Source organism: Leuresthes tenuis, unplaced genomic scaffold (assembly GCF_036924035.1).
Source record: "Leuresthes tenuis unplaced genomic scaffold, fLeuTen1.0.hap1 SCAF_17, whole genome shotgun sequence".
Taxonomy (NCBI): domain Eukaryota; kingdom Metazoa; phylum Chordata; class Actinopteri; order Atheriniformes; family Atherinopsidae; genus Leuresthes; species Leuresthes tenuis.
The window spans coordinates 32,367,500-32,379,593 of NW_027325371.1; the positions used below are offsets into that span (position 1 = coordinate 32,367,500).

The 12,094-nt window shown below is 41.8% G+C and overlaps 2 protein-coding genes across 3 annotated transcripts; one reads left to right on the forward strand and one right to left on the reverse strand.

The window, feature by feature from the left end:
* Positions 1-151: 151 nt before the first annotated feature.
* Positions 152-8,261, reverse strand: yipf2 (Yip1 domain family, member 2). 2 transcript variants are annotated; one of them, XM_072369701.1, is made up of 9 exons: positions 8,195-8,261; positions 7,661-7,726; positions 6,601-6,764; positions 6,443-6,523; positions 6,245-6,332; positions 5,445-5,561; positions 5,177-5,343; positions 1,162-1,344; positions 152-1,080 (listed from the first exon to the last, which is right to left on the reverse strand). In XM_072369701.1, exons 2-9 carry the CDS (start codon positions 7,689-7,691, stop codon positions 991-993), a joined length of 921 nt encoding a protein of 306 aa, XP_072225802.1. In that variant the 5' UTR covers positions 7,692-7,726; positions 8,195-8,261; the 3' UTR covers positions 152-990. The 2 variants fall into 2 exon arrangements, with proteins under 2 accessions (XP_072225802.1, XP_072225801.1); XM_072369700.1 differs by having other exon boundaries at positions 8,020-8,255.
* A 380-nt stretch (positions 8,262-8,641) lies between these two features.
* timm29 (translocase of inner mitochondrial membrane 29) lies at positions 8,642-10,851 on the forward strand. The gene is made up of 2 exons (XM_072369382.1): positions 8,642-8,825; positions 9,847-10,851. The coding sequence occupies exons 1-2, from the start codon at positions 8,720-8,722 to the stop codon at positions 10,518-10,520; spliced, it is 780 nt and encodes a 259-aa protein (XP_072225483.1). The 5' UTR covers positions 8,642-8,719; the 3' UTR covers positions 10,521-10,851.
* Positions 10,852-12,094: the final 1,243 nt, after the last annotated feature.

Below are 12,094 nucleotides of genomic sequence, written 5' to 3' on the forward strand. Positions count from 1 at the left end.
TGAATTGGTTAGCTGGTTTGGTTAACTTCATGTGTTCTCTGTACAGGCTCTAAAACAATTAAAAGTGTTGAGAAAAGCTGTTGTTGAAATAACGAGTAAATTCAGACAAGTCTGGAGTCAGTCAAAGAAAAGAGCATAGATTACAGACAAATTAAGAGAACACATACTAACTTTATTAACAAAAACCTTCAGTAGCATCACAGTCAGGAATAAATAGCTCTGTAGACATAAACATTCTCCTTACTTTATACTTTAAATTGTCTTTGCACATAGATGTGGTGCATCAGCATGATTGCCCGCTCAGTTTAGTACAATGTAATTTACTCTGCATACCTCACCGTCTGAAAAGGCTTTCTTTTCCACATGTGGTCTACATGTGGTTTGGACAAAGGCTGGTAAAAATGTCAACCATGCAGCCTGGGGTAACAGAATTAGGTAATCTAATATTTTATGATGCTTATGAGAACTGAGGGATCACTAAACTTATTCTAACTTTGTTCAACAAATTCATGAAAAAATTCGGAACATCTTGAATGTAAAGATTTCTGCCAGACTTGACCACTTCCAATAACCGTTTAAGTAGTGTGATCATAACGTGCCTGTGTTATAGTCATAAGAAGGAATGACTTGTGGTGGTTTGGTCCGATGCTATGCTTGCATCCTGGAGGGCTGCTGTTTTCTCTTGTATTGAGATTGAGATTTAAATTGAGGCTGATATTTAAATTGTTTATCGTTGGTAATATAAGGGCGTTAGTTTCACAGAAGCCACGCTGGACCATTTTGATCCACCACATCATGAAAAATCAGTAGAAATTAACATATTAGCTAGGTAGCCAAACACTTTCCTCAGGCAGAATGTGTCTGAGCCCCTTCCATTTAAACAGAATCCCAAATAGCCTTGTCACAGCCACAAAGTTGATCTAATATGGTGCACTCTTGATATGATGACCATACAGAGCAATGCTCAACAACCTTCCTCCCCTGCCTTGGTCAGTGGGGTTTGACAACCAGAGTTGTGTGAATTGGGGGCGTTGTAGGTGTTGGTGGTCCTGTGTGGACTGCAGACTGAAAAAAGTAGAGCTGAAAATAAAAGAGAAGAGTACATAGTTGTAGTTAAATGTGTCCCGCTGATATGAGGCTACAGCCACAGAGCTCACTTACCTTACAGCCAATTGCCAGCAGCGTGTGTAAAACCACTATGGTCACCACTGTAGCCACAGCCATCACTTTGGTGTCGTCACGAACAACGGGCCAGAAAGTCAGGACCAGGACTGAACCAGAGATCAACATGGCAACAAGGATCAGTGTCCACTGCAGCCACTCAAATGGTATGATCCACAAAATCTGGAGATGAAAAGGATGTACATTTTTTGCTGATGTTTCTTGTTTGATTATGTTAACCAAATCCTGGCAGGTTTGGCTGAGAGATTGCTTTCAAAGAGAAAAAAGTTGCCAAACACACTGATAAATAAAGATCATTCATAACCACAGCCCAAGACTGAATCACAATCCACAAGCTGCAAAGGTATTATGTCAAACTGTTTAGCTAAATGTTGCTGGATCTTTGCTGTGCCAAAGGAACAATGCTGATACTCTTCCCAGTGTTGTTTGTCATCTACTACTGAGAAAATGACCCTACTTGTTTGCACTTTTGTCTTTCTAAAGAAAACATGACAGGGTATAAAAAGTGCACCTTAAAAGGTCTCCCAGAGGTACAGACTGGCAGACATTCAGCAATTTGCAAAAAACTGTCTTTAAATTATGGAGCAATTTCAGTATGTTCTGAAATGTAAAATTGCAAGGGCTGAATATTCAATAATCTACAGTACATGATACATCTCAGTGTGCAAAGGACATGGCTGAAAATTAAAACTGGATGCACGTGATCTTCAAGTCCTCATTAAAAATCTGTCATGGAAATGAGTGCATGAGCTCTGGAACACTGGAAGCCATATGTTCATGTTCTCCAGAAACACAACCATTTTCTCTAGGCCAAAGCTTATTTCAAATGGAATGAGGGAAAGGGCAAAACCTATTCTGACATCAGATTAATTGCATTTGAGACTCATTTTGGGAGTCATGGAAACACGGTGGTGTGTTAGTTAGCACGGTGGAGTGTTAGTTAGCACGGTGGAGTGTTAGTTAGCAGTGGTGTGTTAGTTAGCACGGTGGTGTGTTAGTTAGCACGGTGGAGTGTTAGTTAGCACGGTGGAGTGTTAGTTAGCACGGTGGAGTGGTAGTTAGCAGTGGTGTGTTAGTTAGCACGGTGGAGTGTTAGTTAGCACGGTGGAGTGTTAGTTAGCACGGTGGTGTGTTAGTTAGCACGGTGGTGTGTTAGTTAGCACGGTGGTGTGTTAGTTAGCAGTGGTGTGTTAGTTAGCACGGTGGTGTGTTAGTTAGCAGTGGTGTGTTAGTTAGCACGGTGGAGTGTTAGTTATCACGGTGGAGTGTTAGTTAGCAGTGGTGTGTTAGTTAGCACGGTGGAGTGTTAGTTAGCACGGTGGAGTGTTAGTTAGCAGTGGTGTGTTAGTTAGCACGGTGGTGTGTTAGTTAGCACGGTGGTGTCATAGTTAGCACGGTGGAGTGTTAGTTAGCACGGTGGAGTGTTAGTTAGCACGGTGGAGTGTTAGTTAGCACGGTGGTGTCATAGTTAGCACGGTGGAGTGTTAGTTAGCACGGTGGAGTGTTAGTTAGCACGGTGGTGTGTTAGTTAGCACGGTGGAGTGTTAGTTAGCACGGTGGAGTGTTAGTTAGCACGGTGGAGTGTTAGTTAGCACGGTGGTGTGTTAGTTAGCACGGTGGAGTGTTAGTTAGCACGGTGGTGTCATAGTTAGCACGGTGGTGTCATAGTTAGCACGGTGGAGTGTTAGTTAGCACGGTGGTGTCATAGTTAGCACGGTGGAGTGTTAGTTAGCACGGTGGAGTGTTAGTTAGCACGGTGGTGTGTTAGTTAGCACGGTGGTGTCTTAGTTAGCACGGTGGAGTGTTAGTTAGCACGGTGGTGTCATAGTTAGCACGGTGGTGTGTTAGTTAGCACGGTGGTGTGTTAGTTAGCACGGTGGTGTGTTAGTTAGCACGGTGGAGTGTTAGTTAGCACGGTGGAGTGTTAGTTAGCACGGTGGAGTGTTAGTTAGCACGGTGGAGTGTTAGTTAGCACGGTGGTGTGATAGTTAGCACGGTGGTGTCATAGTTAGCACGGTGGTGTCATAGTTAGCACGGTGGAGTGTTAGTTAGCACGGTGGTGTGTTAGTTAGCACGGTGGTGTGTTAGTTAGCACGGTGGAGTGTTAGTTAGCACGGTGGTGTGATAGTTAGCACGGTGGTGTGTTAGTTAGCACGGTGGTGTGATAGTTAGCACGGTGGTGTGTTAGTTAGCACGGTGGTGTGATAGTTAGCACGGTGGTGTGTTAGTTAGCACGGTGGTGTCATAGTTAGCACGGTGGTGTCATAGTTAGCACGGTGGTGTCATAGTTAGCACGGTGGTGTCATAGTTAGCACGGTGGTGTGTTAGTTAGCACGGTGGAGTGTTAGTTAGCACGGTGGTGTGTTAGTTAGCACGGTGGTGTGATAGTTAGCACGGTGGTGTGTTAGTTAGCACGGTGGTGTCATAGTTAGCACGGTGGTGTCATAGTTAGCACGGTGGTGTCATAGTTAGCACGGTGGTGTCATAGTTAGCACGGTGGTGTCATAGTTAGCACGGTGGTGTCATAGTTAGCACTGTCTCCTCATAGCACGAGGGTTCCTGGTTCGAATCCTGCATGTTCCCCCCGTGTATATGTGGGTTCTCTCCGGGTACTCCGGCTTCCTCCCACCACCCAAAAACATGCATGTCAGGTTGGTTGCTGTCTCTTAACTTGACCCTTGGAGTGTGAGTGTGGATGGTTGTTTGTCGCCTTTGTCCTTATGTGGCCCTGTGATGGACTGGCAACATGTCCAGGTTGTTCCCTGCCTCTCACCCAATGACAGCTGGGTTAGGGTAGAGGTAGGTAGGGTAGAGCGGGTATAGAAAATGGATGAATGGATAGATGGAACTGGCAAATTGTACTCTAGAAAAACAATGCTGAAAGGTAGGGATGAGCGAGTACAGTCTTATCTGTATCTGTTAACCATATGACTTACCTGTATCTGTATCCGTACTCGGAGTGGGTGGGACCTAACCCAGAAGTGAGCGGGATTTAACCCAGAAGTGGGTCGGTTGTCTTGAAACAGGCAGGGCTTTAACCAGTATGTTGTTTTAAGCATGCAATTGATATGGGTTGATTGAACTATTTACAGAACAAGTTTTGCAACAATGAATACAACACATGCGGTTGCAATTATGAAGTAAAATGTAATGAACAAGAGTTTTACTGTGTGGGAGTGAGCAGAGCGATGTGTATAGGGGAGGGTCGCTGTGACGCTGTGTGAGGATTTTCATTAAATCCGAAACGAGTATCCGGCTCAACTCTACTGAAAGGTATGTACAGGTTTTAGAGCAACCATATGCTTCCATTCAAATTAGGTCTTTTACAGATCTTTTTACACCAGGCAGAGAGATAACAGGATAATTTGCTGATAATTTTTCAAAAGAATTGATAAGACAACTTATTATGACTGAGGCTGACACTGGTTTAGAGTTTTAACCAGGACTAAGAGATCTGAACACATCACACCAGTTTTAAAATCTTTACCCTGGCTTCCAGTCAGTCACAGAATAGACTTTAAAAGCCTGCTGACGGTTTACAAATCCCAGAACGGTTTAGGCCCAAAATACATCTGTGATATGTTCAGAGAATATAAACAAAGCAGAGCTCTTAGATCCAAGGACTCAGGTCAGCTGGTCCAGTCCAGACTAAACATGGAGAAGCAGCATTTAGCTGTTATGCTGCAAACAAGTGGAACAAACTGCCAGAGGAGATTAAACTGTCACCAAATGTAGACATTTTTAAATCCAGGTTAAAAACATGTGTCTGTGCACAAAATCTGCACGGTGTCTTTTAACTTATCAAGACTGTTGCTTGTTTTTATTCATTTATTTATATTCTTTTACATATTTTAATGCTTTTTCTGCTCCCTGCTGCAATGCTTTTATTTGATGTAAAGCACTTTGAATTGTTTTGTACATGAAATGTGCTGTACAAATAAATTTGACTTTGACTGGTTATGGAGTGAAAGCTCAGGATAGTGGCTGTACTCACTGATGTGGGGATATAGATGAAGAGGGAGTAGCCATAGACACACACAGTCTCCAGGAAAGAGTAGCCTCCTGTCTGCCTCTCAGCCCCTTGCCTCCAGGTCAAGAAACCCCACAAGCCAATTGGCACCAGCCAAGCATACATGAAGATGACCACCGCTGCTATGGTTACTGTCGGAGAGGAGAGCAGAGAAACAAGACAGATTGGGCACCTTGCAGTGACATCAGGACAAACGAATTCAGATTAACTAGAAACCTGGTGCAGGACTGACCCCTGTGGAACTGTGGTCTGTAGTGATAGCCGGGGTTTCCCATTTCATGGAAGAAGGTGGACAGATTCCCGCTGATCGCTACTGAGAACACCAGAGTCACACAAATCCAAAATGGACCTGCACAAACACACATTTGTATAGCATTACCATAAAATTCCATAGGAGAGAAAAACTCCATTGTTACTCTAAAGCAACAACCCCTTTGTTCTCAGAGTTGTCCCTCGACTAGAGGTCCAATCAGGTCTAATCCAAAACTAGTAATAGTGGCAACAAGTTCCATGTTGGTTCCTGTAGCAGCAAACTCCAGCGCACATTCTAGTGCCTTCGTTCTACAAATTCTCCAAACTCTTCCCATCATTCTGATGCAAGTTGAGTCCAAAGAATCCAGAGCTGGGAAGTTTTTTTCTTAAGTCACAAACTTCAAATCTGTCTAAATGTGAACATTTATCCACTCTAAACTACATGTTTTTTCCAGAATATTTTGATGTCCCTCTATAACTGATTTATGGCCTTTTTATCATAAATATCATACCTTCATCTATCATTTTATCCTGTCAGACATTTGTGTTTAATTTAGTCACAATCAGTAAATTAATTGTTGAGTTATGGCTTAAAAAAAACATTCTCGAGTCCAAGTGAATGTTTTTGTCAAATTTGAACATATTCCCTCTTATGATTCAAGAGAGATTATTTTTGTTAGAATGGGATGGGTGGACATAATGCATCCCTCCAGAGTTGTTACTGTCACAGAGGCACAAAAAGAAAATGTGTTATGCTTGAATCAGTCTCAACTGACTTACCATAGAGATCTGGGTTGTTCCTAAGGTAGTGTTTGATGAAGTTTCTTCCAGGTAATGGCATCACTGACCCCTTGACTCTGTCTAGTACCTGCATATATGATGGGTGGGGAATCAAACAAACAAAGAAACCTAAAGCTGACCGTTTAATTACATCCGTTTGCAAAGTGTATTTGTAGACGGGGTGTGGTTGATGGATACCTGCACTGTGTCCACATTGAAGAAAGACTGATAGTATTCAAAGGTCCAGAAGCCACCGCTTGGTTTCTGTCCTCCTAAAAGCTGATAGCACACACATCTCTCAACTACTGTCCACTCAAAACATCAAGACTGTCCTGTACTTCACACAAATATTTTACCTCTGAACTCTCCTCCTGACCTTCTTCATCCTCTGAAAGGTCTAGTTTCACATCCTCCCCTGCTGCTGGAGATCCGGCTGATGTGGTCGGAGTGTTTGATGCAGACATACTAACTGTGGAAGCCCCCGGGTCTGCAGACAACAGCTCTGCTGCTTCTTCAAACTCTACACTCACAGGAAAAGCAGCAGGTCAATACTGTTGGTGCTACAATAGAACCAGAGTTCAAGAAACTGAGCTGTGCTCTTGACTAGGGTTTAATTCTAATTGTGTGTATATATATCTATATATATATCATGTATATATCATGGGTGGTCATGGCTCAGTGGTAAGAGTGATTGATTCCCACTCTCACCAATTGGATATAATATGATTGGTGAAACGGGCTGAGAGCTGGAGGGGCACCGTATGCTGTGAATGGCTGCCCACCGCTCCAGTGTACGGCATCTGTCTCTATGAGTGTGTGACCCTGTGCATGTGTGTGTTCAATAGGCGCCAACCTGGATGGATTGAAAGTGGAGGACAAATTTTGTGTATTTCCTGTACATGACAAATAAATCTGATCTTAATCATTTTCCGACTACCTATAGACATGTTGAATTACACCACATTTTCCTTCGTTTATCAAAATACAAAAATGTGCAAATTATCTCCAAATGGTAAACGACCGCTCAGGTGAACCAGTTTATTTCTGTTCCTGACATTCTGGCTCCTCGTTTCTCCATATGTATATATGTAAAACAAAGATTTGCCCACCAGATATCGCCATTCCGACACATCGTCAGCTTTAAGATGGTGAATCTTCTCCTAACAGCCGCAGCGTCAGTTGATTTCATTTAATCGAGTTATATTCCTTGATTCTCTGTCTTCTGATTATCACCGCGGTCAACACGCCGTTTGTCCTTGTCAGGTACATATAGAGCTCTAAATTCTGGGCCATATGGACTCTGCTATTTGGTTAATCAAGACAACAACTACATTTTAGCTTTAAAAACTTTTTGCCTCTTTCAGTTGCCTTCTGAGAACCAAACAAAGGGAACAGAAAGTAAGTTGTGATCTTTACCTTGAAACTGTAGGTCATTTGGACTGGCCATTGCTCCAATGGACAAACAGCAACTTCATTCAAGACCTAAAATAAAAATAAACTCTTAAAGAAGGACGTGCATATAAAACACCACATTCCATGTGCTGTCTCATCTTTTATCTGGACCATGAAGCCAAGGTTTAAAACAGAAAAGTGACAAATAGATCACCGACAAGACAACAAACATTAAATCTGTCGTTTGCTATTTTTCAAGACAAGACGCAATTTTAAGCAAACATATGAACATCTAATATTAAATGTTAATGTGTAGAGTAAGAAAAGAACAAATACAATCTAATAGTATGCGGTGAGCAGAGAATAACGTTAAAACAACCTACCTGTCCACAACAGGGCCACTAAGCACAGCTAATATAAGCTAGGCAAACGAAGAATGGGACTCCTGTTCCACATTTGTTTGAAATTTTGAAAAGCTAACATAAATACACCACAATAACACATATGGAAATTTCATAAACTGACAAAATATCAATAATATTAATACAATGCTAACACCTGTTTCCCATCGAATTCGCTAAAGCCACTGCTTTCAAGCAGTCACTCAAGTTAGCGTGTCTTCCGGACACGTCACCACGTAAACAAAGCTGTCACGTGGTCATGTTCTAAAAAAACCCCCACTATGTATTGAATATTTTTAAACCGAGTTTTTTTATTTTATTTATCATCTTAACCAGTACAAAAATGCATACAAACACATTTATTCATTCTTGTTATAAGCCGCACAATCATGTGGTGTAATACTGATTACATTCTAGATTTCAATGTAAAACATGACATAATTATTTTCATTTTCACTCCTTTTTCCTCTTGTTTTTTTTCAACCTAGATGTACTGTTTTGAGGTTAGTGAGACATTAGACTCCTGATAATCTGTGTAACCGCTGTCACGCGGAACCTTAGCAAAAGGGGTTTCACTGTCGGAGGACTAAACCGGAGTCACCCGCTAAGCACCATTTTGGCTCCATGTGAGCTTCTTGCTTGACATGACAAACCCACCTGAAGGTGACTGTCTTCATTTCAAATGGCTTCGTTTCGTGCCGCGAGGAGACTGTTCTGTGCTGCTGCAGAAACAGCAGCTGCTCCGGTTCCAACCAGCCGCTGGGAAAAACTGAAAAATAGCAAAGCGGGTGAGAGAATAAATAAGGTTACTTAGATACAGCTAGCTAAGATGGAACGTGTAGGTTAAGGTGGACAGTAGTCCATCTCTGTTGTAATAATTGTTTGCAGATAATACACTTAATAAAGATGATCCCAATTTGTTCCACTTCGCCAGCAGCCAGTGTAACATATTTTGGGATCATTATTTTATAGTTAGGTATGCCCCCTCTATGATAACTGATGATTTGACACAAAATTTGGTGCGATGAGTTCAGGCGGGCCATCGTGATTTTTATATAATTTCCCAACATCATCCGCTGATTACACTGACTTTCATGGTTTCGCTATATTCTGTAAAGAACTCTCAGGATCTGGTTGCAAATGTGAAAGTAACTATTACCTCTTTATGCCACGAAGTTGTCTGTTTTGATTTGAAATGACTGGCACCATTTTCGATTAGCTTACAGCAACTCGACTTAAGTATAAACGGCTTAAAACTCATTAGAGACAAGAATTTGACCTACTGTTGATCTGACTTGTAATTTTGACTAGTAATTATGATGTTATTCAGCAAAACTATGAAACAAAAGTTTAATGCATGAAATCCTCCCAGACGCCTATTAAAACGTGGGGTAAAGCCATTTAGAAAAAGGAATATAGAACACTGGGGAAAATGGCAGGAAATAAATTCTCCTGCTGGTACATCAGAGAATATTACATGTAAAGAGTGTGCTCACCTCTGTTTTTTACCTAGCCTTAAAAACCTGTGGTGAACCACATATGTAGCCCCAGTAAGAAATGTCCTAAATTATACTTATTTTGTTAATCTTAATTTTAAGGCTGAAACTGCAACTACTGGCACATTTGCAGCATCTAGACAAGCGCTCTTCAGCAGGAAATGGGAGATGGGTCACACTGTCGTACTCTGAACATTGATGTCCTGTCAGAGCATGAATGAAGTGGGTGTGTGTGCAACTCGAAAAGTTTCTCTTAAAGGGAGACACGGAGAAATCAGCACAGAAATCTAGCTGAAGTTTGTTTTGTCTGCAGGTGTCTGGTGTCGCAGCCTGTTCTCTGACTACAAAGAAGCTTGCAGGGAGATTGTGGTTGGTGCCTGGGAACGGCCGCTCAAAACTTCAGCGTATGCGACCCTGCTGGGAGGGGCTTGGGCCTGTGTCTACACAAAACCCGACCAGTCATCTTTTGAGGCAGTACTGCTGGAACGCTCAAACCAGCTCGGTTTGCTGTCACCATGGATTCGCAGTGCCACTTCTGACGGCCACGTGCAGAGTCTAGTGAAACTTCGTAATGAGAGCCGGCTTCGCTACATTAGCCTGGGTCTTCTCTCTGTGATTTACCACGCTGACTATGACCCTGACACCATGCTGTATGAAGCCCAATGCTCAAACCTGTCAGTACCCTGGAGAGATCTCCCTCAGCGGGTTCTAGACATTGGATTCACTGGCCGCTGGTGGATCCTGGACTCAAAGATGAAGGACTATGACATTAATGAGGAGGAATTCAAGCATCTGCCAGCACACATGCAGGTAACCTTACCACCCAGTGTTCAGGAGGTGGAAAGAAACGAGAGGCTGCACAGAGAATCCCTGTTACCGGTCACAGTGGAGGAAGAAGACAAGGGAACAAACATTGTTCCCAGGAAGGAGAGTGTCAGTGAAGAGAGCCAGATTAAAGCAGTGAAGGAGGAACAGACTCAAAGTTGAGCTGTAAGAGCATCATTTATTTAAACTACATGCTTAATACAAAACTGTGTTCTCAGATCCTTACTGTCGCTTTTCATTTAAGGTTGGAATCAATAAATCCCCTTCTGCTATAAACTGTCAACGTGAGAGGAGAAACGTCTGTGAAGCTAAATGCAATCCTTTGAAATCTGTATTTATTCTTCCTCATTATTTCTTTAAAAAAAAGTCATTTCTTCTTTTATACCATGAACAATTCGTTCATAAATCTGCCACATGTCAGCAGATGAATACATACTCAGACCTTCGTCGTTTGACTGTTAAGGAATTTTAATATAAAAACAAATTAAATGTCTCTTTGGGATGCTATTTCTTGCACTGTTGTGCTTTTTTACCTCCAGTTCTGTTATGGTATTATAAGCTAAAAAATGTAGCACCACAGTAGCAAGATTTCCATTCAGTGTAGGCTACAGTGTTAGTGGTTGTAATCAGAAGAAGTAGTTTTCCAAACTGAAAACAAATCTCAATGAGGAAAACAACGATGACAGCTGCAGTTGACTTCCACAGGAGGAAAATGGAGAGACCTGTTCTGAGACTGTACGTTCTGTAAATAAGACACAATCTGTGCATATGTAGTTTTAAATGGAATGTGAGACGGTCTGTGTTGGACACATCGTCAAGCAAGACACTTTTTTATGCATGAATATTATTTTTAATGTTGAACAAACACAATCAGTTGGTCAGTCAAAGATGCTACTGATCCTCAACCTGTAAAAGCAGTTTAGTCTTTTTCAGTGGAATTAAGAAAGTTACAAAAATAACTTCTTTCAGAAAGTTTATTTGATGTCTGTCAGTGTGTGGTTACATGCACAACTGAGTCGAGCTGCTTGACTCATTATTAGTGTGTGTAGCCGAATTCATTGCACAGATGTCTTTAAAGTCACCTGAACAGTGATTCTGTCAGATGACGCTACGGTTATAAAAGTCAGGATTTTTTTAGAGCAGAGCAACAGTCTGGAAATGCTTAAGCAGCCACAAGTTGACATGTTGCTGATGGGCTGATTTTCAAACGCAATTTCTTCAGCCATAAGCCCAAAAAAAAAAAATAAAGTAAGGCATGAGAACAGTTTTATTGGCAATTCTGGGATATCAATTTACTTAAGCTTTACTTTACTAAAGATTGAACTCTGGAGCATGTGTGGAGTGCTTGAAACCCATTCAAATCCAGTTGAGCATATACATGCTGTTCATCTCTGGGGAATGCTGTACAGACAGTGTGGGCTCTGTCTAAATGGTCCAAGTCTTAGTTTCTGTAGAGTATTCCCATGAGAGGTGTAGCTAAAGAGTGATTTAAGCGAGAAGGTGGAGGAGGCAAGGAGACCCATCTGGCTACTAACTGCCTTCATCGCAGTGCCTTCTACTTCTTCACCCGACACAGTGGCCTTTGTTGAGTTAGGTGCTATTGCTACCTACACCCGTCTTACTGACCTGTGATTTTGTTTTTTGTCAGGTAATGACTGAATGTTTAATAGCATAAACAACCTTTTCAAACCATATTATTTAGCTGTTATGAGTACACCACCTTTGTCTTTGATATT

What these genes read in the sequence shown, in the direction of transcription:
- timm29 (XM_072369382.1), top strand. Translation starts at nt 8,720, where the DNA reads ATGGCTTCGTTTCGTGCCGCGAGGAGACTGTTCTGTGCTGCTGCAGAA. An exon ending in ACTGAAAAATAGCAAAGCGG is followed by an intron (nt 8,826 to 9,846) that starts GTGAGAGAATAA and finishes TTTTGTCTGCAG; the next exon opens with GTGTCTGGTGTCGCAGCCTG.
- yipf2 (XM_072369701.1), bottom strand. Translation starts at nt 7,691, where the DNA reads ATGGCCAGTCCAAATGACCTACAGTTTCAAG. An exon ending in AAATGACCTACAGTTTCAAG is followed by an intron (nt 6,765 to 7,660) that starts GTAAAGATCACA and finishes CTGTGAGTGTAG; the next exon opens with AGTTTGAAGAAGCAGCAGAG. An exon ending in TCAATGTGGACACAGTGCAG is followed by an intron (nt 6,333 to 6,442) that starts GTATCCATCAAC and finishes TCATATATGCAG; the next exon opens with GTACTAGACAGAGTCAAGGG.